This window comes from Cervus canadensis, chromosome 7 (genome assembly GCF_019320065.1).
Source record: "Cervus canadensis isolate Bull #8, Minnesota chromosome 7, ASM1932006v1, whole genome shotgun sequence".
Taxonomy (NCBI): domain Eukaryota; kingdom Metazoa; phylum Chordata; class Mammalia; order Artiodactyla; family Cervidae; genus Cervus; species Cervus canadensis.
In genome coordinates this window covers 30,874,012-30,899,521 of record NC_057392.1, presented here as the reverse complement: position 1 = coordinate 30,899,521, position 25,510 = coordinate 30,874,012, and the positions used below count along the sequence as shown (strand labels likewise).

The following is a 25,510-nucleotide window of genomic DNA, read 5'->3' as shown; positions in this document are numbered from 1 at the left end:
TTGTCAAAATGGCTATTCTACCCAAAGCAATCTATAGATTCAATGCAATCCCTATCAAGCTACCAACAGTATTTTTCACAGAACTAGAACAAATAATTTCACAATTTGTATGGAAATAAAAAAAACCTCAAATAGCCAAAGTAATCTTGAGAAAGAAGAATGGAACTGGAGGAATCAACCTGCCTGACTTCAGACTCTACTACAAAGCCACAGTCATCAAGACAGTATGGTACTGGCACAAAGACAGAAATATAGATCAATGGAACAGAATAGAAAGCCCTGAGATAAATCCACGAACCTATGGACACCTTATCTTTGACAAAGGAGGCAAGGATATACAATGGAAAAAAGACAACCTCTTTAACAAGTGGTGCTGGGAAAACTGGTCAACCACTTGTAAAAGAATGAAACTAGAACACTTTCTAACACCATACACAAAAATAAACTCAAAATGGATTAAAGATCTAAATGTAAGACCAGAAATTATAAAACTCCTAGAGGAGAACATAGGCAAAACACTCTCCGACATAAATCACAGCAAGATCCTCTATGACCCACCTCCCAGAATATTGGAAATAAAAGCAAAACTAAACAAATGGGACCTAATGAAACTTAAAAGCTTTTGCACTACAAAGGAAACTATAAGTAAGGTGAAAAGACAGCCGTCAGATTGGGAGAAAATAATAGCAAATGAAGAAACAGACAAAGGATTAATCTCAAAAATATACAAGCAACTCCTGCAGCTCAATTCCAGAAAAATAAATGACCCAATCAAAAAATGGGCCAAAGAACTAAACAGACATTTCTCCAAAGAAGACATACAGATGGCTAACAAACACATGAAAAGATGCTCAACGTCACTCATTATTAGAGAAATGCAAATCAAAACCACAATGAGGTACCATTACATGCCAGTCAGGATGGCTGCTATCCAAAAGTCTACAAGCAATAAATGCTGGAGAGGGTGTGGAGAAAAGAGAACCCTCTTACACTGTTGGTGGGAATGCAAACTAGTACAGCCACTATGGAAAACAGTGTGGAGATTTCTTAAAAAACCGGAAATAGAACTGCCATATGACCCAGCAATCCCACTTCTGGGCATACACACTGAGGAAACCAGATCTGAAAGAGACGCGTGCACCCCAGTGTTCATCGCAGCACTGTTTATAATAGCCAGGACATGGAAGCAACCTAGATGCCCATCAGCAGATGAATGGATAAGGAAGCTGTGGTACATATACACCATGGAATATTACTCAGCCGTCAAAGAGAATTCATTTGAACCAGTCCTAATGAGATGGATGAAACTGGAGCCCCTTATACAGAGTGAAGTAAGCCAGAAAGATAAAGAACATTACACCATACTAACACATATATATGGAATTTAGAAAGATGGTAATGATAACCCTATATGCAAAACAGAAAAAGAGACACAGAAGTACAGAACAGACTTTTGAACTCTGTGGGAGAAGGTGAGGGTGGGATGTTTCGAAAGAACAGCATGTATATTATCTATGGTGAAACAGATCACCAGCCCAGGTGGGATGCATGAGACAAGTGCTCGGGCCTGGTGCACTGGGAAGACCCAGAGGAATCGGGTGGAGAGGGAGGTGGGAAGGGGGATCGGGATGGGGAATACGTGTAACTCTATGGCTGATTCATATCAATGTATGACAAAACCCACTGAAATGTTGTGAAGTAATTAGCCTCCAACTAATAAAAAATAAAAAAATTTTTAAAAATAAATAAATAAAAACTAAAAAAAAAAACAAAAATCAAGCTGAATTTAGAAAAGGCAGAGGAACCAGCCAACATCCATTGGATCACAGAAAAAAGGAAGAGAATCCCACAAAAATTTCTGCACCATTGACTATGCTGAAGCCTTTGACTGTGTGGGTCACTACAAACTGTGGAAAATTTCTAAAGAAATGGGAATATTAGACCTGCCTCCTGAGAAATCTGTATGCAGGTCAAGAAGCAAAAGTTAGAACCAGACATGAAACAGCGGACTGGTTCCAAATTGGAAAAGGAATACAACAAGGCTGTCTATTGCCACCATACTTATTTAACATCTCTGCAGAGTACATTATGCAAAATGCCAGACTGGATGAAGCACAAGCTGGAATCAAGATTGCTGGGAGAAAAATCAATAACCTCAGATATGCAGATGACACCACCCTAATGGCAGAACGTGAAGAGGATCTAAAGAGCTTCTTGATGAAAGTGAAAGAGGAGAGTGAAAAAGTTGGTTTAAAACTCAACATTCAGAAAACTAAGATCATGGTACCTGGTCCCACCACTTCATGGCAAACAGATGGGGAAACAATGGAAACAGAGATTTTATTTTCTTGGGCTCCAAAACCACTGCAGATGGTGACTGCAGCCATGAAATTAAAAGACATTTGCTCCTTGGAAGAAAAGCTATGACAAACCTAGACAGTGTATTAAAAAGCAGAGATATTACTTCGCTGATGAAGTTTCGTGTAGTCAAAGCTATGTTTTTTCCAGTAGTCATGTACTGATGTGAGAGTTGGGGTTCCCAGGTGGCACTAGTGATAAAGATCCTACCTGCCAGTGCAGGAGACCTAAGAGTCACAGGTTAGATCCCTGGGTTGGGAATATCCCCTGGAGAAGGGCATGGCAACTCATTCCAGTATTCTTGCCTGGAGAATCCCATGGACAGAGAAGCCTGGCAGGCTGCAGTCCATGGGGTTGCAAAGAGTTGGACACAACTGAAGCGACTTAGCACAGATGTGAGAGTTGGACCATAAAGAAAACAGTGCACCGAAGAATTGATGCCTTGTGTGGTGCTGAAGAGAGTCCCTTGGACTTCAGGGAGATCAAACCAGTCAATCCTAAAGGAAATCAACCTGAATATTCATTGGAAGGACTGATGGAAGCACTGATGCTGAAGCTCCAGTACTTTGGCCACCTGATGCGAAGAGCCAACTCATTGGAAAAGACCCTGATGCTTGAAAAGATAGAAGGCAGGAGGAGAAGGGGATGACAGAGGATGACAAGGTTGAATGGCATCACCCACTCAATGGACATGTGTTTGAGCAAACTCCAGGACTCTGTGAAGGACAAGGAAGCCTGTCGTGCTGCAGTCCACAGGGTCGCAGAGAGTCAGACACGAGTGAGCGACTAAACAACAACAAAAACAGAAGTCTTTGGGAGGGCAGAGGGATAAATTCAGAGTTTGAGATTAACAGATACACGCTATTACATGTAACATGGATAAACAACAAAGATAGTGGACTATATTCACTGTCTCATGATAACCTACAGTGGAAAAGAATCTGAAAGAGAATACGTATGCATATATGCATGTATGTATGTGCACATAGATGCGTGTAAATGATTCACTTCACTGTCCACCTAAAACTAAGAGAATGTAGTGAACCAACCATGTGTGCTGGTTGCTTAGCCGTGTCCCGCTCTCTGTGACCCCGTGGACTCTATCTGATAGCCTCCTCTGTCCATGGAATTCTCCAGGCAGGAATACTGGAGTGGGCCATTCCCTTCTGCAGGGGATCTTCCCGGCCCAGGAGTCAAACCTGAGTCTCCTGTATTGCAGGTAGATTCTTTACTGGCTGAGCAGTCAGGGCAGCCTGCAAATCAACTGTATACTCCAGAAGAAAATAAAAGTCTCTACCCAGTCCCCCTTCGTATGCATCCATCCATTTCTCCTTTCAGGAAAAAATGTGTGTGTGTCTGTATTTGTGTATTCATTTACCAGTGCATATCATATTTTTTGTTTTTAACAGCTTGATTAAGATGTAGTTTACATACAATAAAAATCCACTAATTTAAAGCATACAGGTCAATGATTTTTAGTGTAGTTACAGAATTCTGTAGCCATCACAATAGTCTTAATTTTAGAACATGTTCATAATATCCCAAAGAACCCTTGTACTCCTGATCGGTCACACCCTAGTTTTCTCCCCCCACTCAAAAACTCTTTCCACCCCACCCTAGGCAACCACTCATCTGATTCCCGTCCCTATGGACTTGCCTATTCTAGATATTTTGTGCAAATGGAATCATACAATATTTGGCGAGGAGGTGGGGCTGGTGACTGGCTTCCTTAATTTAGCATAGTTTTTGAGGTCTATCCATGTTGTAGCATGTAGCAATACTTCATTTTTTATTGCCAGTTAATATTCCATTATGCATATACCACATTTTGTTTATCCGTTAGTCACTTGGTAGACATTTGTATTGTTTCCACTCTGTAGCTATTATAAATAATGCTGCTATGCACATTTCCCATGCAAGGGTTTTTTTGTTTTTTTTTTTTTAATATTTTTTATTTCTCCTGAAGTAGAATTGCTGGGTCATATGGTTACTTAGTCTGCATCCAACGTTTTGAGGAATTGTCAAAAGCTGTTGTGCAAAGTGGCTACACCATTTTACATTCCCACCAACAATGTATGAAGGAGGGTTCAAATTTCTCAGCATACTTGCAAGCACTTGTTAGGCCTGTCTTTTTTTATTAAAGCCATTTGCAGGGGTATGAAATGGTATCTTATTGTGGTTTTTATTTGCATTTCCTTGACAACTAATTATGTTGAGCATCTTTTCATGTGCCTTTTTGAGAAATGGCTCTTTGGATCCTTTGTCCATCTTTATTCGGGTTATCATTTTATTAGAGTTGTGAGAGTTGTTTATATATTCTAGATACAAGATTCTCATCTGACATATGATTTGCAAGTATTTTCTGTCATCTGTAAATCGTCTTTTCCCTTTCTTAATGGTATCCTTTGAAGCACAAACATTTTTAAGTTTGATGAAGCCTAACTTATGGCAAATAGATGGGGTAACTGTGGAAACAGTGACTGACTTTATTTTTCTGGGCTCCAAAATCACTGCAGATGGTGATTGCAGCCATGAAATTAAAAGACACTTACTCCTTGGAAGGAAAGTTATGACCAACCTAGATAGCATATTGAAAAGCAGAGACATCACTTTGCCAACAAACGTCCGTCTTGTCAAGGCTATGGTTTTTCCAGTGGTCATGTATGGATGTGAGAGTTGGACTGTAAAGAAAGCTGAGCGCCAAAGAATTGATGCTTTTGAACTGTGGTGTTGGAGAAGACTCTTGAGAGTCCCTTGGACTGCAAGGAGATCCAACCAGTCCATCCTAAAGGAGATGAGTCCTGGGTGTTTATTGGAAGGACTGATGCTGAAGCTGAAACTCCAATACTTTGGCCACCTGATGCGAAGAGCTGAGTCATTGGAAAAGACCCGGATACTGGGAAAGATTGAGGGCAGGAGGATAAGGGGACAACAGAGGATGAGATGGTTGGATGGCATCACCGAGTCTATGGACATGAGTTTGAGTAAACTCCAGGAGTTGGTGATGGACAGGGAGGCCTGGCGTGCTGCAGTCCATGGGGTCGCAAAGAGTTGGACACGACTGAGTGACTGAACTGAACTGAACTTATCAATATTTTCTTTTATCACTTATACTTTTGTTGTCATTTCTAAGAAATCATTTCCTAACCCAAGATCACAAATATTTACTCCTGTGTTTCATTCTAAAAGTTTGATAGTTTTGACTCTTCCATTTAGGTCTGTGATCCACTCTAAGTTGATTTTCTGTGGTGTGAGATAGGGGTTCAAATTCATTTTCCATTTGGGCATTAATTGTGTTTGTTGGAAAATCTTTTTCTTTGCTCCATTGAATTGTCTTGCCTCTTTGTCAAAAATTAATTAACCATAAATGTGAGGGTTTATTTCTGGACTCTCACTTGTATTCCATTGATCAATAGGCCTGCCCTTAATGCTAGTGCCATACTATCCTGATTATTGTAACTTTGTAGTATGTTTTGAAATCAGCTAATCTGAGTCACTTGCATTTCCATATGAATTTTAAGATCATCTTTGTTGATTTCTGCAAACAATTCCTTTTTTAAAATATTGGTAAAAATACCATTTGTATTCATCACTGCTTTTAAATTATAGACATGATCAAATCAGATGTATATCTTATTTAATAATTAATTTAAAAGCACATTTTACAATATCATAGGGGCTTCCCAGATGGTGCTAGTGGTAAAGAATCCATCTATAGGTGTAGTAGGTGCCGGAGGCACAGGTTCGATCCCTGGGTTGGGAAGATCCCCTGAAGTAGGAAATGTCAACCCCCTCCAGTATTCTTGCCTGGAAAATTCCGTGGACAGAGGAGCCTGGTGGGCTACACCATGGGGTCACTAAGAGTCAAACATGACAGCGTACACATATGCAGTGTTACAGATTTGTTCAATATTTCAATTACTGTATTTCAGTATAATTGTTTTTCCTTCATAATCCTATGTATTCTCTTATGTATTAAAAACATTATTCTGAAAAGGGGACCAAAGTCTTCACCAGACAGCAGAGTAGTCCATGGTGCAAAGGGATCAAGAGCCCCTAGCATGGATAGGCTGAAGCAAACAGCCTGCTCACTGGAAAAGACCCTGATGTTGGGAAAGACTGAAGGCAGAAGGGGAAGAGGGAGACAGAGGATGAGGTGGTTGGATGGCATCTCTAGTTCAGTGGATGTGAACTTAGGAGAACTCCAGGAGATGGTGAAGGACAGGGAAGCCTGTGCTGCGGTCCATGGGGTCAGAGAGCCAGACACGGCTTGGCGACTGACCAGCAGCAACACAGCATAGACACTGCTTGCGCGGACGGCTTCCCGGGGGCGGCGTTCTTAATGCTGCGTGTGTCAACAGGCGCTGATTACACAGGGGCTGTTTTTAATGCCATTTTCCTCTCTTTAGAGAAGTTAACACCTGATGTCAGTGTTTTTATTGTGACAGTGAAATCTAGAATAAAACAATCAAGAAGGCAAGAAGAGTCCATCTATAGGGACTTTTCTTGTTGTTTCTGGGTTTAATTTGACATACTTTCTCAAGTAGAGATTGGCCTCACTCAGGAAAATAAAACTCTAATTTGTCAGTTACGTTTGGTTTCTGAGTTCTTTACTTGGACATTTCAAAATTCAGTGTATATACTTCATTGTTATCCTAGAAAGTGTCAGGAAAAAAAAGAGTGTAAGTAAATGACTGAAGTAAGAGTGTATTTATATAATGAGATTTTTAGTTGCAGGATGCTTTTTCATTGAAGTGACTCCCAGGATTGCATGAGAAGTGTGCTGTGCAAGGCTTTCTTTTGCCAGGCCTCAGAGTGCAGGAGCTCAGCTTTTGTTTCCTTGGCAATGAAGATAGCAGGGCAAGAAAGGGAAGGAAGGTGAGGTCAAATGTCTCAAATCAGAGTTCTCAGTCCTATGGGGCCACATAGACTTATTCTTGAGGATTCAGAACCCCTAAAACCATTTGTAAACTGCTTCTGTTATGATGATAATTTGTTTAAACTTACTTTAGCACTTCTAAAAATAAAAAACTTGCGAGGGTAATTTTTATATCCGAGATTTTAGTTTCTTAAAGTCTCTTTCCCAAATTGGAATATTTAGGGATATTTTTTTGAGATTTCTTCTTTGCTTTTTCTTCTTTATATGAGTGAAAGTTGGGAACCTTCACTCTCTGAAAAAGATAAATGGGGTTCCATGTGTCTGAACCAGTGAAGTCAGGCCCCTGCCCTACTCTGCTGACAGCGAAGGAAAGAGGTGAAGAGTTCGGAATGAGCTCACCAACTGCCCGAAAGGAGGGTTTCGAGGCCCAGTGGCAGTTCCAAAGGGAATGGGCCAACATGAACCTCCTTCCACAGGTACTTACGTGTTTATATTGGGGGCATGTTAATCTGGCCGTGTCCTCCATGCTAAATTCACACTGTAAATACATTGGAAGAAGGAAAAGACGTTATTTCCCTTGGTGTCTGTTTACTGTCGGAGGCTCCCGTGGAGCGTAGCTCTCAGGAGGTCGCCACGCCCCTCCGCGTCTGAGGTCTCTGCGTCTGAGGTCTGGACTTGCCGCGCTGTGCGCGTGGCTGTGACTTTGGGGAACTGGGCTCATCCAGTGCATCACCCAAGGCTGGCGCGGCTTCAGAGCTTTTGTCTGTGTCTTCACCAATTATCGCTTTTTGCTTCCTTTTTTTTTTTTTAAGGTCTTTTAACTTTTTTTTTGTTTTAATCTGTCGATGCATAGATTGAAAGTACCTAAATTTCTCTGTCAATTGCGCTAAGATTCTTAATACCTAATCTCTGTAATGTATATTTCTTATCAAAAGACATAGGAACTGTTAGTATATAAGCCAGGGGTCATTTTAATCCTGGTCCTGAGATGAAATTCTGATTTACAACGCTGTTGAAAAGGTGTGTTTTCTTTAAAAAAAAAAAATAATAATAAGATCTATGTTAACTTGATGTATGTGTTGTATCCACGTTTTAGATTTTTTAATATTATAAAAAAAATCGAACTAGATCTTACTTTTGGGAATCCAGTGTTTTGTGAACTTATGAGCATTTGGCGTTTAATGCATGGTATGGGCTTTTAAAAAAAAAAAAAAAAGGAAAAATGATTTAGATAAGGCAGGTGATGGTTGATGGTTCATATACTATTATACATAAATACATGCAGTAAAATCAGTATTGTCTCAGTAGCAAGTAATATGAAAAGAAAATCAACTCTTGGATAAATGATGAAAGAAATAAAATACAAGTCTAGATTTGATAGCAGGATCTACATAAGACCACTTATTATATATTTTAAGGGAATTTTGTGAGCATTTAGGATTGTAGCATCTGCCTTTTTGATCCTGTGTGTTACTCTGATTTTAATGAAGAGGGCCGTATGTGGCAATAAGAAGCAGAAATGCTGAGACCTTTGTGGACCCTCTAGCAGTCAGTGAATATCAGATCACAAATCTCCCCAGCTTTAATTACAGGCAAAAGAAAAGACAAAATTAGCATTTTAATATAGAAATATCTTAGGCTTTAGGAGAATTATGATAAATCTAATGTTGCCTAGTGAACCAAAGAGGGGATATTACAACAAACTGTCTCCTTAGGAATATTTGTTTAAATAAAGGCAACAATACTTCATCCTTATCTTTTTTGGGTAATTATCACTATTTCAGGCTGTTCTTTGTTCCAGGTTTAAAATACCTTTAGTTGGAAAAAAGAAAAGAAAAAGTAATTGGCAGTGTTTGTTTTCTATAAAACTACAAGAAGGGAAAAATCGTGTTTGCTTGGCACTAACCAGATAATTATTTTAGGGAGAGTTTTTGCTCTGCAGCACCAGTTCACTGGTGCCATGGCGGCCCGTGCACTTGGATGCGTTTAGGTTACCTCGTTTCAGCTCCAGCGTATTAAACTAACTCCTCTTCCAGGACTGAGGTTTGCCCACCTGTCTCCCCTAAAACACCTGCAACATATGTTTGCATAACCCTGTAATGCTTTGCCTTTGGGGTCCTGAGAAATTCCCCCAGAGCTTTTTGCTTGTAAACAGCTGAGCAATTCGTTTTTCTAATGATGGTTGCTTTTCCCCCAGCATTGAGGCAATAACATATTCACTAAAATAAGAGTCTCATTTTTCATCAAAGGGAAATGTTCGACATATTTTTACAGTGCTGTTTCTCCTTCTGAGCCTTATTTTTCCCCTTTTCTAACCTGGCATGCTAAAAATTAAGAGTTGGTAACAAGATATCAGGGAAAAGAAAACTAAGTAATTCTTCATTTGTCAAACATTTTCTTCATGCCAAACAGACATTGTATTTATATTGTAAGTAGAAATCAACCTTTTCTATTAGACAAGTGTTACAGGAACTCTATCAGTTTAATTTAATGTAAAAATTGTAACCAATAATAATTTAGACATATTGTAGGAAATCCCTTTAATTATTGTAACCTCATTAGCTGGGAAACAACTGTGCTTTAATAGAATGTGGTTTACAGTTTTTAAAAACTGGTATGTGTATGCACACTCCTGTTGTGATTCGTAAGACAGATTTTCTCCCGACATGTGAGGCCCAATGTGTACAATATATGTTCCTGAATATGTGTTACTTTTTTAAAACAAATGGAACATTTGGTAAACCCTGCCCTAAGTTTCTGTATGGTTATCAGTTGGCCATCATGGATTTTAAGTCATCAAGCTATCAGATCTGCTGTCAACATTCTGCGTTGAGTGGTATCAGAAGGAATTCTAGTTTCCATTTTCTTGAGCTTTTCCGAAGTGCCCACCACTGTGCAGCGCTTTATGTCCATGCCGCATTTAACCCTTTCTGCGGTTTTGCAGATGAGGAAATCAGAACCGGGGGTGTGAGTCCTCCACAGGCAGGCGTGGGTGGCGTGGACTCAAACCTCCCTGACCGCCAATCTCTCGCCTCCGCTACTGGGCAGCCTGAGCCCCTAAAGCAGACGTCAGGTCTGCCGCAGTCCCTGTGTGTTTCACGTAGAACTTGAATCCTTCTTCACCTCCTGCTGGTACGTACATCACCACCGGGGTCACTGGCCCTGGGCCCCTTCTGCTCTTCTCAGCCTTCCATGTGTTACAAGCATCAGGCCTTTGAAAGGCACTGTGTTGTTCCAAGCGGGATGAGTCCAATCTAGAGTGTTCTGTCTGTAATGACCCTTGTGGATGAGCTTGATTTCACCAAGCTCAGAAAATGGTCACATTTCATCTTGTGGTTAAGTGTGCTTCTTGTGGTTGGTTGTACTTAGTGTGGGTTAGCATTTAAGTATTCGTATACTACCATTTAGTGGTGTGATTTTGGGCTTCCCCAGTGGCTCAGAGGTAAAGAATCCACCTCCAAAACAGGAGTCACAACAGGAACCGTGGGTTTGACCCCTGGTTTCGGGAAGATCACCTGAAGAAGGAAGTGGTAACCCCCTCCAGTATTCTTGCCTTAGAAATCACATGGACAGAGGAGCCTGGCGGGCTACAGTCCATGGGGTCACAGAAGAGTCAGACACAGCAGCTAAGCAATGTACTGCCATAGAAAAGTGAGTTTGAACTTAAAATCTGAAGTGTGACTGTGTGGGTAGGAGTGGCAGGGAAGGGCTATGTCTCAGAGTGAGCAGAGGGGCTGGGCCACCGTCCGAGGCCACGCTCGGTAAGGGAGGGCATTTTACCTGGTTACGTGAAGGCTCAGCTTATTGTCGTACACCACAGACCTCAGAAGTGAAGGACGTGAACCGCAACGGAGAGGTTAGGCTTCAGTCACTTTTGTCCCTAACATTGATTGCTGTCATTTAAGCACTACTTGTAAATTGACTTTGTCATGCCAAATTAACAAAAGCACTTTGAAAATACAGAAGTACTGCACACGTTTGGTCTGGTCTGGTCTTTCCCATGTAGTTCCCTCTAAGACTCTTGTTTCCACCATTATCTGTCCTGCTTGTGTTAAGTCCTTTGGCCCACGAGGCTCTAGGCTGCCTCCCCAGATTCCAGCTCGTTAGTCCCAAGGGTGGGAGTTCCAGCTTTCTTGTGTTGCGGTAAAGTAAATGCTGAAGAGAGAGCCTTCAGAAGAGCTTTGATAGCTTGTTAACAGAGAAGGATGGAATGGTACTTGGGAAGTAAATTAGCTGCAGTCTTGTGGAAGATTTATTTCAAGTCCATCCAGGTTGGTCTAGGAAAGGCACAGTAAATCCACGGTGAATTCAGTTTGTGATTTCTGCATTTTCATGTGTAGTTATGTTGACCTCTCAGTCATGAAACATAATTGCTATGTCTCTGTACACAGACCAACATAAGTTAGGTTTACCATTTTTTCTTCTGAAGAAGAATTCTCCCCCCAAAGTGGTATTTTTTGTTGTTGTTTTGTTAATGTACACTGGCTTGGCAAGCTTATAATACTTGAAATCTTGACTGTGTGAAAATGGGTTTAAAATAATTGCTAATTGTCCCAATCCTTTGCAAAGACATACCAGGTTAAAGTTGTCGACATCACGTGTCCTGAACAATGAGATCTTACAACTGTCGTGAGGTCTGGTCTTTCTTACATGAAGAGTTTTATGTGTGTAGAATTCTAGTGGCTCTTAAATTTTAGAGGAAATTCCAGATCTATAAAAAGTAAGAATTAAAAGCTGTTGTATTTCTATTAAATTTGGTTTGGAAAAAAATTCTTTAAAACAAGAGAGACAAATATCTTCTTACTTTTAAAATGATTCCACTGCGTAAGGTTAGACTTCTGCTCATGTAATCTCATCCCACCTCTTATGTTGGTACATAGTTGAGTGAGAAGATACTGCTCTAAAATTTCTTAACTTTGTAAAACCATATTCAGGAGACACAAAAGTAACTGAATTAATTCATTATTGACCAGAGACATATTAATACGTCTTTTGTTACCCAAACATTATTGACCTGAGACATTTCGAGATTCACTTAACAAATCGCCAACCACAGGTAATCGTTTCTGCAAAAATCTCTCAGTCAATAATGTGTTAAAAGAGAAGAATTATAGGTGAACTAAAGAGCTGGGGGCCCTGAATCTTACTGTATAAAAGTATGTGCCTTTTATAACTAGGTGTCTATATATGTGATTTCTGTAGCCACATGTTTCCGTACTTACACATCAGACATTTGGTTCCGTTCTGTTCATTACAGTAGCTACAGCAGCTACAGTCTTTTTGTGGCCATTGAGCCCTTCAAGTGTGGCTGGTCCAAACTGAGATGTGCTATCTGTAAAATGTATGCTGGATTTCAAACACTTTGTACAAAAGAAAGCATATAAAATATCTCAGTTTTTACCCTGATTACATGTTTAAGTGTCAACATTTTGGTTATATCAAATGAAACAAAATATTATTATATGTAATTTCACTCTGTTTTTTTCTCTTTTTTAATGTGGTCTGCTAGAAACTTTTACATTACATACAAAGCTTGCATTTGTGACCCTTGTTATACTTCTGTGGGACAGGGCTAGTCTAGAACACCCCTGTGTGTATCTACTTATGTTTTAGTAACAGCAGATAGAAAATCCTGTGGAATAACTTTCAATTGTAACCTCTGATTTTATTTTCTTACATTTCAAATACTGTTTCTCAACATCATCTTTTCATTCCTTTTTTTTTTTTTCCTATCCCCTATGCGGCGTCACTTTAAGCCGCCTCTCCTGTTTGATACTAGTAAGTCTCCTAGAAATTTAAATAGACCTCAGTGAAAGCAATACTTGAGGCTCATTCATATGTTCAAGTTAGATCATTATTGCTAATAATGGCTTTAAGTGCTTAGATAGACCAGAGCTTCACGTCTTGAATTGCTTGTCATTTCTTTATAAAGATATTTCAGGAAATTGCACAGTGCCTTCCCTTCTTTCATTGTTTTCTAGCAAAAAGTAACATAATCCTTTATTAATTTGTTGAAAGTCAGAGAAGAAAAGCCTTTTATAGTAGTAAAAACGAAATGTTTCCAAGTACTGAGAACAAGGAGCAAAACTGGTCATGAGTGATAGTCTTCGGAAAGTTAATTTTAAAAATAAATCATGAATGCACTGTCAATCTGCCCGTGGTTTTGACCTCTATTTCGTTTTCCCGTTATGCTTGGGTCCAGGTTGTCATCAGCTACCACGAGGAAACCTATGTAATTCCTGGAGAGCGAGAAGTTGCACTGTTAGACTTAATAGTATGGTAGTCATGGAAGCATCAGTTATCTTCATCAAGGCAATTCAGATTTGATTATTGTAGAACTGTGTTGAATACCAAACCAGTGGAGTAGTAGCTGGAGCTAAATCAAGGGATTGTCATTTTTGTCAGATGATTAGGGCTGACTTGGATAAGATATGAAAGGGTTGAGCTGTGTAAATACTCTCTTTTCAGCAGAAAAAGAAAAGGTCCATCACGGCCTTAAGATGCAGCTTGTTAGCTTGATGAATTTCAAACTATTTAACCTTAGCAATTATATCCCCCACCTACATGAAAGTATATCCGTGCCTTGGGGTTATGTCTCCAAGGACCGATATCAAAGCATGTTGATAATTTTCTGTTAAAATAAAATTCAGCCTTTCTGTGTCTAGTTGGCTCTCTCAAAGGACAGGGCATGCTGTTTCAAGGTCCCAATTATTAGTTTGAGTTACATGTTTAGGTAAACACTGGATCACATTTACTTGTTTTAAAAAACTTTTTAGTGAAAAACATGTAGTTTAACCTTTTAGAGATGATGATATTCAGGTTGTGCTATTAACGTGTTACATTTTTATAAAAGTGTGTTTTTGTAGAAGTGTATTTGATTAATTTTTATTTGCACAAGGAACTTTATACTTCTAAATTATAGACACATTAAATAATAGCAACCTGTTTAAATAGACACACCCAACCTAATGATTCAAGAACATTTCTGCAAGTTTACAAATAATATTAAATGCCAGAAAGTACAATGTATTGCTGCTTTTATAAAAATGTGCATTGGTCAGTTTGCTTTCATATTGTGGTGGTACCGTGATAATATGTCCACTACCTGGGCGCTTATTCAACTCGTACATAAGAACAGATGAAATACAAACTGCTAACTTGAAAAGAATTGCTGAATTCCAGAATAACATTCATTTTAGAAGAAGAAAGACCCAGTGTGCCACCTACTGGGCATAGTTAGCACTCTGGTTGTCAAAAACTGGGTTTTGCTCTTCTTCAAAATGTAGCTTTCTTGACCACTGTTGTGTCTCCTAGTCCTAAGAATAGATTGTGCTGGTGTTACATCTTGTATAATACTTCAGTTTTGTTGTGATTTTATCTGATTGTATTTTGGAAAGGCATTGAAACTGATCAAAATTATAGAAAAGGAATCTAATGAAAGGAATAAATCAGTGTGACCTGAGACAGGTAAAAGTAAAATGTGTTAAATTGTGTTTAATCAGACAAAGATAAGTTAGGGCAAAACTTCAACAATGAAAAAATTACCCAAGCACATTAATTATTAAACATCATTATTATATGTATTTCTTCTTTAAGAGTATAAAAGCAATTGTTTCATCGTTTTTTGTCTTAATATACAAATTACATAATTTTATACATTTTTAACTTATTGCTTTTTTTCTGTAGAGAAATCCAAGACCAGTGACTTATCAATTCCATCCAAATTTAGATTATTACAAAGCCCGAGGAGCAGATCTCATGAATAAAAGCCGGTAAGTCGTCTTTCTCTGATGAAAGTTCTAAGTCACTAAGATATTCTTGAAGATTGTCAGGAAATTTTACACATTTGCTGAAAATAATTTTCTAGGTTTTAGTGTATCAGTGGTTAATGCATGTAATGAATCTCTGTTAAATAAATTATCTGAGTTTTTCTTGGAGGTATGAGAAAAGGTATGTTGATGTCAGTGGTAATAAAAATTAAATAAGTACAAGAGTACTTGTTACAGATTGAAGTTTGGCAACTTCATTTTTCTAACACTAATAAACCTAAAATAAATTGTGCCTACATGTATAATCTCTTTCTAGATCCTTTTTGTTGATTGAAAAGAGGCAGTTCTATAATATATGTTTAAATTATTTCAGTAACAAAATTAAAATTGGGTTTCCCAACTGTCTTTAGAACTGCACAATAAGCTTATAAATGCATCTTATGTGTGCATTTGTGATTACATACATAGAAACTTTAAGGGTCACTGTAGGAATAAAACATCATTAAAATCCTACTTTTAAAAGAAATTCACACTTGCATAAAGGGTTGATGAACAGTTTTGTTCTTTCATAATACCATACTCAGATGTCTCAAGAGTTAACTTGTCAAACCAGAACCATCTGAAATTAGAACTTAATTTCAAAGTTTACTCTGAAAGACTGAAATGTTAGTCCTGATAAATGCTGTAAGTTGTCCAAATTTTCTTAAGCATTTTGCCTGTTGCTCACTTTTCTTCAGTAGAAGTTCAGCAACCTCAGGTACATGGATGGAGAACACGTACATGGTGTGTTCTTCTCTTACTTGGAGTTAAGAAAAAGAAAAAAAAGAGGTAATTCCTGACACATTGAAACCCATAGTCCAAGGGATGAGAAGGGTTTTATTAAGAACACAGCTATATTGAAACCTGCGATTTGAACCCTGTTTTAGTGCAGTGTTATTTTTAAATCCCGTATACTTGTCTGAAGTCTGTCCCTTGCTCTGATGGGCTGTGTAATCATGGGAGCAGTTGTGTGGCCTGCGAGGCTCTCGGGAGCTCTGACTTCGCTGCGCTGGGTCTCCGTGGCGGGCGCAGGCCCTCCTGGCGACAGTGCGCGGGCCGCTCTCTAGGTGCAGTGCTTGGGCTCCCGTTGCCTAGTCGCTTCTCCTGCTGCGGAGCGCGGGCTCTGGGCTGGGAGGCGTCAGAAGCCGTGGCCTGTGGGCCCCAGCGCTGGCTCGGTACTTGTGGCGCCTGGGCTGAGTTGCTCTGTGGCACGTGGGCTCTTCCCAGACCAGGGATTGAACCAGCGTCTCTTGCACTGCAAACCTGATTCTTAACCACTGGTCCACCAGGGGAGGCCTGAAGCGCTTTCCTGTTTGTCCATCTGATTTTTCTTTCACAGATAAAAGGGTTATTCCCTGTAGTCACTTTGGTTCAGTTTCACAAATTTTTCTGGAGTGCCAGACTGCTGTTATTCTAGGCCTTGAAGAGAGTGAACAAACCAAACAAAAACCCCTGCCCTCAGGAATCGTACGGTCTAGCCACTTGTGTTTCCTTCCTCTCATGTCAAGTATGGAGGCTGGAAGTGCTCTTTAAAGTGTGTTTGAGGTCCTTTCTTCGTGCAGACTCTTCCTAGCTGGAGTCCCCTCTGGCCCCTGGGCTCCTCCCCACACCCGCTGTGCACACCCCCACCCCCTCCCCGGCCCCCAGGTGAGTTTTCACAGGACCGCGCAGAGTACCGCGCTTCCACTGAAATGCTCCAGGGCTCAGCAGTCTGCTATCTCCCCCTGCCTGTCCCATGTGACCGCACCTCCTCAGCCTCCCTTTCTCCTACCTCCCACTGGAGCTTGCCAGGGCCTTCCCTGTTCCCCTCCCACCTCCCTCTTTCTCTGTGGCTTCAGCACGAACATCATCTCACACAAAACCGTATGCAGGTATGGTTGATTTAGAGTGTTGCATTCATTCCTCTGTCCAGCAGAGTGGTTCAGTTATGCATACATGCATTCCTCTTCTGTTCTTTTCCATTGAGGTTTATCACAGGATGTTGAATATGGGTCCCCGTGCTGTACGCTAGGACCTTGCTGTCCATCATCCTGTAGACGACAGTTTGCATCTGCTTGTCGAAAACTCACAATCCACCCCTCCCACACGCCCCCCCCCCCCGACCTTGTGAAACACAGATCTGCTCTCTGTGTCTGTGAGTCTGTTCTGTTTTGTAAATATGTTCATTTATGTCATATTTCCTGGAGAAGGAAATGGCAACCTACTCCAGTATCCTTGCCTGGAAAAATCCCATAGACAGAGGAACCTGACGGGCTGCAGTCCATGGGGTCGCAAGAGTCGGACACAACTGAGCAACTAAACCACCAACACCATGTTGTATTTTAGAGACCACATTTAAGTGATATCATATAGCATCTGTCTTTCTCTGACTTACGTCACTTAGTGTGATAATCTCTAGGTCCATCATGTTGCCACAAATGACAATTATCTCCTTCTTGGTATGACTGGGTAGCATCCACACTATACATGGGCCATATCTTCTTTACCCATTCATCTGTCAATGGACCTTTGAGTTGTTTCTGTGTTTTAGATACTGTAAATCATGCTTCTGTGAACACAGGGGTGCATGTATCTGTTTGGATTACAGTTTTATCTGGATATATGCCCAGCAGTGGGATTGCTGGACCATATGGCAACTCTGGTTTTAGTTTTCTGAGGACCCTCCGTACTGCTTTCCATAGTGGTTGCCCCAGCGTGCATCCCCATCCACAGCGCACAGGGCTGCCTTTGCTTCACAGCCTCTTCAGCATGCATTGTCTGTCGACGTTTTGGTAACGGCCATTCTGACTGGTGTGAGATGATATCGCAGTGTAGTTTTGACTTGCTCTTCTCTAATAACGAGTGATGATGAGCATCTCTTTCTGTGCCCGTTGTGCGTCTGCGCGCCGCACAGGCCTCTCTCGGTCTCTGTTCTGTCCTCACCTCCCGGGTCCCTCTGCCTGGTGGCTCCGTCTCATTACTGTAGCGCTCATTTCTCACTGAAGCCATATGCACATGCGTCGTCTGTCTGCCAGTCTCCACACTGAGCTCTGAGCCCCTGCAGGCAGGTCGCTTGTCTTACCTCCTGAGGGCACCTGGGATAATCCTGGCTAGTGTGCGCAAGCTGATAGCTGTTGTGTATACGTGATTTTTTTTTTTTTTAACATTTTTCAATATCTCCTTTTCTTCTTTTTCAAAGAAGGAAATAGACTGTACTCTTTGCTTTTCCCCTTCATGTTTTATCTTCCGTTTAGCTTTCTGTCCCTGCATTCTTCTCAAAATTGTTGGTTCTGTTTTATGTATTTCCTTGTAAGCACATTGAGGTTCCTCTATGCAGTGTCATTGTAAGGACTAGGAGGCAGCTCTCTCATCGTCACCTTGGCAGATTCAAAGCCTGGAACTGAAAGTGAGCAAGTGAAGTGTATGTAGTGTGTGAAGACATCACAGACAAGTGAATGAGGGAGAAGTTCGTACATGGTGTTGGGAAACTAGACAAGTCTTTTGAAAAGATACCAACTTATAACTTTAACACACAGCAAAACAAATTCTGAGTTAATCAGAGTTCACTCAAACAAGCAAACTTAGAAATAAAACCCAAGAATCTGTCTGACCTCTAGTTACTTGACTTTTTATCCTTAAAAGTCATGGAAGAAGTCACAAAGGGAAGGACTAGTGGATTTTATTGCACAATTGTTTCTGAATAGATATGTCAGAAATGTTTTAAAAAATGAATCAACCACTTGTAAAAGAATGAAACTAGAACACTTTCTAACACCATACACAAAAATAAACTCAAAATGGATTAAAGATCTAAATGTAAGACCAGAAACTATAAAACTCCTAGAGGAGAACATAGGCAAAACACTCTCCGACATAAATCACAGCAAGATCCTCTATGACCCACCTCCCAGAATATTGGAAAGAAAAGCAAAACTAAACAAATGGGACCTAATGAAACTTAAAAGCTTTTGCACTACAAAGGAAACTATAAGTAAGGTGAAAAGACAGCCGTCAGATTGGGAGAAAATAATAGCAAATGAAGAAACAGACAAAGGATTAATCTCAAAAATATACAAGCAACTCCTGAAGCTCAATTCCAGAAAAATAAATGACCCAATCAAAAAATGCGCCAAAGAACTAAACAGACATTTCTCCAAAGAAGACATACAGATGGCTAACAAACACATGAAAAGATGCTCAACGTCACTCATTATTAGAGAAATGCAAATCAAAACCACAATGAGGTACCATTACACGCCAGTCAGGATGGCTACTATCCAAAAGTCTACAAGCAATAAATGCTGGAGAGGGTGTGGAGAAAAGGGAACCCTCTTACACTGTTGGTGGGAATGCAAACTAGTACAGCCACTATGGAAAACAGTGTGGAGATTTCTTAAAAAACCGGAAATAGAACTGCCATATGACCCAGCAATCCCACTTCTGGGCATACACACTGAGGAAACCAGATCTGAAAGAGACACGTGCACCCCAATGTTCATTGCAGCACTGTTTATAATAGCCAGGACATGGAAGCAACCTAGATGCCCATCAGCAGATGAATGGATAAGGAAGCTGTGGTACATATACACCATGGAATATTACTCAGCCGTTAAAAAGAATTCATTTGAACCAGTCCTAATGAGATGGATGAAACTGGAGCCCATTATACAGAGTGAAGTAAGCCAGAAAGATAAAGAACATTACAGCATACTAACACATATATATGGAATTTAGAAAGATGGTAACGATAACCCTATATGCAAACAGAAAAAGAGACACAGAAATACAGAACAGACTTTTGAACTCTGTGGGAGAAGGTGAGGGTGGGATGTTTCAAAAGAACAGCATGTATACTATCTATGGTGAAACAGATCACCAGCCCAGGTGGGATGCATGAGACAAGTGCTCGGGCCTGGTGCACTGGGAAGACCCAGAGGAATCGGGTGGAGAGGGAGGTGGGAGGGGGGATCGGGATGGGGAATACATGTAAATCCATGGCTGATTCATATCAATGTATGACAAAACCCACTGGAAAAAAAAAATAAAAAAAAAAAAAAAAGCAAACAGAAAATTGGGAAAATATCTGTGAAAGAAATGACTGACAAACTATTTCATTTATATGTGGAAACTTGCAGAGTTCAGTAAGAAGTACAAGACCCTGCCTCAGGGGCCATCCCACCTCCTGCCATGTTCTTCTCTGCCCAGAGGACCTCAGCCCAGGTCCTGGCGCTGCGTTCCATTTATGGCTGAAGGGCCCTTCATTTGTGTCTGCAGCCTGACTTCTTTCCTTAACTCCAGGCTTGCTTGATTGCACTGAACTCTTGGTTTCACCTCCACACACCTGTTACCCCCAGTGTTCTCAGAAACCGTGAATGTCTTGACTGGCTGATGTAGCCTTAGGACACCCTGGACTCCTCTCTCTCCATGACCACGCCCGTCAGGTCCATCAGCAGCGCCTGCTCAAACTATATCCTGAAACTGTCACTTTCCGGTCTCTGCCCTGCTGGTACTGCATCATGTGTCCTTCCAGTCTCCCCACGGCCTCCTGACTCATCTCCTGGGAGGCCCAGTCTTACCGCTTTTCTGCTCAGAGCCCTTAGTGGCCTCCCAGCATGCCTGGCAGCGCTGCAGGGAGGCCCTGCACGGCCCGGTCCCTGTCTCTGCACCCCCGTCTGTGCCCCTCCGGCTCACTGGACTCCGGCCGCACTGGCCCGCGGCCGTCCCCTCAGCTCCTGATCAGGCGCCCCCTTCAGGAGCTTTGAGCTTGCTCTCCCCCAGGCCTGGGCTCTTCCCTGAGAATCCACACTAACTGTTCAGTCTGTGCTTGGATATCGTCTCTTCAGAGAGCCTCTCCTTGACTGCTGTGTCTAAAATAACGGACCACTTGACTCCTTTTATTTTGCTTTGTTACTATTTTTGTTTTTATGGGGTTTTTTAATAGCAATTCTTACTACCTGAAATGGTATTTTTAGCGTTTTGTTCGACTTTTTCAGTGTTTTTATTGTTTCTTACATTAAAATATAAATTCTGCATGTTTGTCTTATTGTCTATTGTATCCTCAGCACCTAAAATAGTGCCTTGAATATAGTATGCACTCAATAAAAGAAGGATTACAAACAGCAAATAAACATCAAAAGGCTGTTCAAACTCATAATTAGTCAAATAAATGCAAATTAAAACACCTGTGAAGTACCATTTTTCACCTTTCAAAATATCAGATTAATAATAAATGAGGCAGAGATGAGTAAGTCCTAGATATCTACTGCACTACCTATGCCCGTAGTTAATGATACTGTTACATACCTAAGATTTGCTAAGAGAGTAAATCTTATTTTAAGTGTTCTTATCACAAAAAAATAAATAAAAATAGTCATAATAAATACCGAGGGTAGGAGGAAACTTTAGGGGGTGAAGGGTACGTTTATGTCATAGATTGTGGTGATGGTTTTGCAGACGCATTCTTACCTCTAAACTCATCATGTTGTACACATTAAGAAGATACGGCCACTGTAGGTCTATAATACCTCAGTAAGGTGACTTGCAAGAGTGAATGAATGAATGACCAAGCTAGAAGGTGCATGGATGCCCTTAGTCACCAATTCAGGGAATGTAAGTTGAGACAGACTTGATCATCTTGCTAAATAATACTCCACGTCTATATGTAGCCCTTGTAACTACCACATTATTCTCTAGAAGTTGGTTTATTGTAACATTACTTCATCTAGGATGAAAAAACTTGTAGCTTTGAAACCTTTGGCAAAGTCCCCCTTTAGCTATTTAATGCCCAAGGTGTTTTTACCAGGCTGGACCCTCAAGCCATAGCCTTACAACTACTTTCTTAGCTGTTTAGAGGCTGTCAAAGAGTTCATGCATCAGGGCTGTCACTGAGCAGCAAGACAGGCCGTGGGGCTGATCCAGAGGGAAGGCGAATGTTCATGGGGAACCCCCGGCGGTGATGCGTGAGTGGAGGGCAGGCAGAGGCAGGCAGGCACCTGGAGGGCAGGGAGCCAATCCGTGCCGCGTCTGTGGACACAGTCCGCGGCAGTGGGCTTTGATATTTGCACTGCTTATCCAAGTGAGAGATGAGGATGCGAGATGACATGTGATTTCACGGATAAGAATATCTCTAGAAATCAAGAAGCCTGATTTCTCTTCTCTGCCTTACCATGGATTGCTGTAATTAAGTCTTTAACAGCAAGTGCCTAGGTATTTTCGTGATAGATTTTCCATTACGTGTGTGGATAATGTTCACTGTGCTCTGATTTTACTTAGCTGCACATTTCTTTTTAAAAATGGGATTTGACATTTCCTTCTTCATTCAACTTTTGAGCTCAGAACAACAAATTAACACTCAAATCCTGCTCCAATTTTGTCCTTAAATAACCATAAATTACTTCTATAAATAAAAAAGAAGCACATCTAAATTGTGACCAGTCTTCAGAAAGACCCATCTGATTTATTTAGGAATTTATGACTTCTGCAATGCCCAATTGAGTGTTCATGGAACAGAATTTCATCGTTTTTAACTATTGCAGTCTCTTACAGTAAGAGTAAAATCACATACCTTCTACATTCCAGAACACTCACAGATTGTCTGTTTTGACAGCACAGTTTATTAAAGTGTGTAGTTTTTGCTGCTCTTGCAGAGGTGATGAAACATCCACACCTGAGCTAGCAGCAGGGCCTCAGGCCACGTGCCTCTTTATCCATTGGCGCCTTTTTACACAGCTCCACAACTGGAGGTCTTCTAACTTACTTAAGCTCATATCACCAGAGTTAGCCCTTCCACTTGATTGAGTGAGGCCTTGATATAGACGGAAGAAGCCACACTGGGTTCCAGACCAGCAATATCATCCTCCATGCTGATAGCCCCAGCTCTCCTCTGCCCCATGTCACAGCCTCAACAACCTGACTGATGTCAGTAATGAAAGATGCCAGAGTTAGAGTTCGAGCAGGTGGGCCCTTTCCAAAAGGCCCCCTGTCCGGATTCCTGCATGGGGTCCAGCAGGAAGCCAGACTCTGGGGACAGACGCTTTCTAGTAAGGGAGCCTCTGCTGGGCTCTGCAGACGTTCCCCACCTTCCGCAGCTGGGCTCCAGGTGACAAGGGAGCACGGTGTCCAGTCCGTTTTTCCCGCAAGGATGCCTGGTGCCCAGTGATTCTCCATCTCTTCTCCGGGTCAGAGTCTGCCTCCACTTAGGAGTCTTCTTCTCGGGGCCTGGCCTGCTAAGCACGTCCTCCCAGAAAGCTCAGACCTTCTTCTTTTTTTTTTTTTTTTATTTATTTATTTATTTTTTCAGTGGGTTTTGTCATACATTGATATGAATCAGCCATAGATTTACACGTATTCCCCATCCCGATCCCCCCTCCCACCTCCCTCTCCACCCGATTCCTCTGGGTCTTCCCAGTGCACCAGGCCCGAGCACTTGTCTCATGCATCCCACCTGGGCTGGTGATCTGTTTCACCATAGATAATATACATGCTGTTCTTTCGAAACATCCCACCCTCACCTTCTCCCACAGAGTTCAAAAGTCTGTTCTGTACTTCTGTGTCTCTTTTTCTGTTTTGCATATAGGGTTATCGTTACCATCTTTCTAAATTCCATATATATGTGTTAGTATGCTGTAATGTTCTTTATCTTTCTGGCTTACTTCACTCTGTATAATGGGCTCCAGTTTCATCCATCTCATTAGGACTGATTCAAATGAATTCTTTTTAACGGCTGAGTAATATTCCATGGTGTATATGTACCACAGCTTCCTTATCCATTCATCTGCTGATGGGCATCTAGGTTGCTTCCATGTCCTGGCTATTATAAACAGTGCTGCGATGAACATTGGGGTGCACGTGTCTCTTTCAGATCTGGTTTCCTCAGTGTGTATGCCCAGAAGTGGGATTGCTGGGTCATATGGCAGTTCTATTTCCAGTTTTTTAAGAAATCTCCACACTGTTTTCCATAGTGGCTGTACTAGTTTGCATTCCCACCAACAGTGTAAGAGGGTTCCCTTTTCTCCACACCCTCTCCAGCATTTATTGCTTGTAGACTTTTGGATAGCAGCCATCCTGACTGGCGTGTAATGGTACCTCATTGTGGTTTTGATTTGCATTTCTCTGATAATGAGTGATGTTGAGCATCTTTTCATGTGTTTGTTAGCCATCTGTATGTCTTCTTTGGAGAAATGTCTGTTTAGTTCTTTGGCCCATTTTTTGATTGGGTCATTTATTTTTCTGGAATTGAGCTGCAGGAGTTGCTTGTATATTTTTGAGATTAATCCTTTGTCTGTTTCTTCATTTGCTATTATTTTCTCCCAATCTGAGGGCTGTCTTTTCACCTTACTTATAGTTTCCTTTGTAGTGCAAAAGCTTTTAAGTTTCATTAGGTCCCATTTGTTTAGTTTTGCTTTTATTTCCAATATTCTGGGAGGTGGGTCATAGAGGATCTTGCTGTGATTTATGTCGGAGAGTGTTTTGCCTATGTTCTCCTCTAGGAGTTTTATAGTTTCTGGTCTTACATTTAGATCTTTAATCCATTTTGAGTTTATTTTTGTGTATGGTGTTAGAAAGTGTTCTAGTTTCATTCTTTTACAAGTGGTTGACCAGTTTTCCCAGCACCACTTGTTAAAGAGGTTGTCTTTTTTCCATTGTATATCCTTGCCTCCTTTGTCGAAGATAAGGTGTCCATAGGTTCGTGGATTTATCTCTGGGCTTTCTATTCTGTTCCATTGATCTATATTTCTGTCTTTGTGCCAGTACCATACTGTCTTGATGACTGTGGCTTTGTAGTAGAGTCTGAAGTCAGGCAGGTTGATTCCTCCAGTTCCATTCTTCTTTCTCAAGATTACTTTGGCTATTCGAGGTTTTTTTTATTTCCATACAAATTGTGAAATTATTTGTTCTAGTTCTGTGAAAAATACCATTGGTAGCTTGATAGGGATTGCATTGAATCTATAGATTGCTTTGGGTAGAATAGCCATTTTGACAATATTGATTCTTCCAATCCATGAACACGGTATGTTTCTCCATCTGTTTGTGTCCTCTTTGATTTCTTTCATCAGTGTTTTATAGTTTTCTATGTATAGGTCTTTTGTTTCTTTAGGTAGATATACTCCTAAGTATTTTATTCTTTTTGTTGCAATGGTGAATGGTATTGTTTCCTTAATTTCTCTTTCTGTTTTTTCATTGTTAGTATATAGGAATGCAAGGGATTTTGTGTGTTAATTTTATATCCTGCAACTTTACTATATTCATTGATTAGCTCTAGTAATTTTCTGGTAGAGTCTTTAGGGTTTTCTATGTAGAGGATCATGTCATCTGCAAACAGTGAGAGTTTCACTTCTTCTTTTCCTATCTGGATTCCTTTTACTTCTTTTTCTGCTCTGATTGCTGTGGCCAAAACTTCCAACACTATGTTGAATAGTAGTGGTGAGAGTGGGCACCCTTGTCTTGTTCCTGATTTCAGGGGAAATGCTTTCAATTTTTCACCATT

At 40.8% G+C, this 25,510-nt stretch overlaps 1 protein-coding gene across 3 annotated transcripts in view; it reads left to right on the top strand.

The window, feature by feature from the left end:
* The window catches only part of TBC1D5 (TBC1 domain family member 5), a 566,988-nt gene that overhangs the window by 451,786 nt on the left and 89,692 nt on the right, over positions 1–25,510 (top strand). For all 3 annotated transcript variants that reach the window (XM_043474806.1, XM_043474805.1, XM_043474807.1), the window contains one exon: positions 14,924–15,009. In XM_043474806.1, the coding sequence (XP_043330741.1) occupies positions 14,924–15,009 (86 nt within the window). The remainder of the gene's footprint in view (positions 1–14,923; positions 15,010–25,510) is intronic.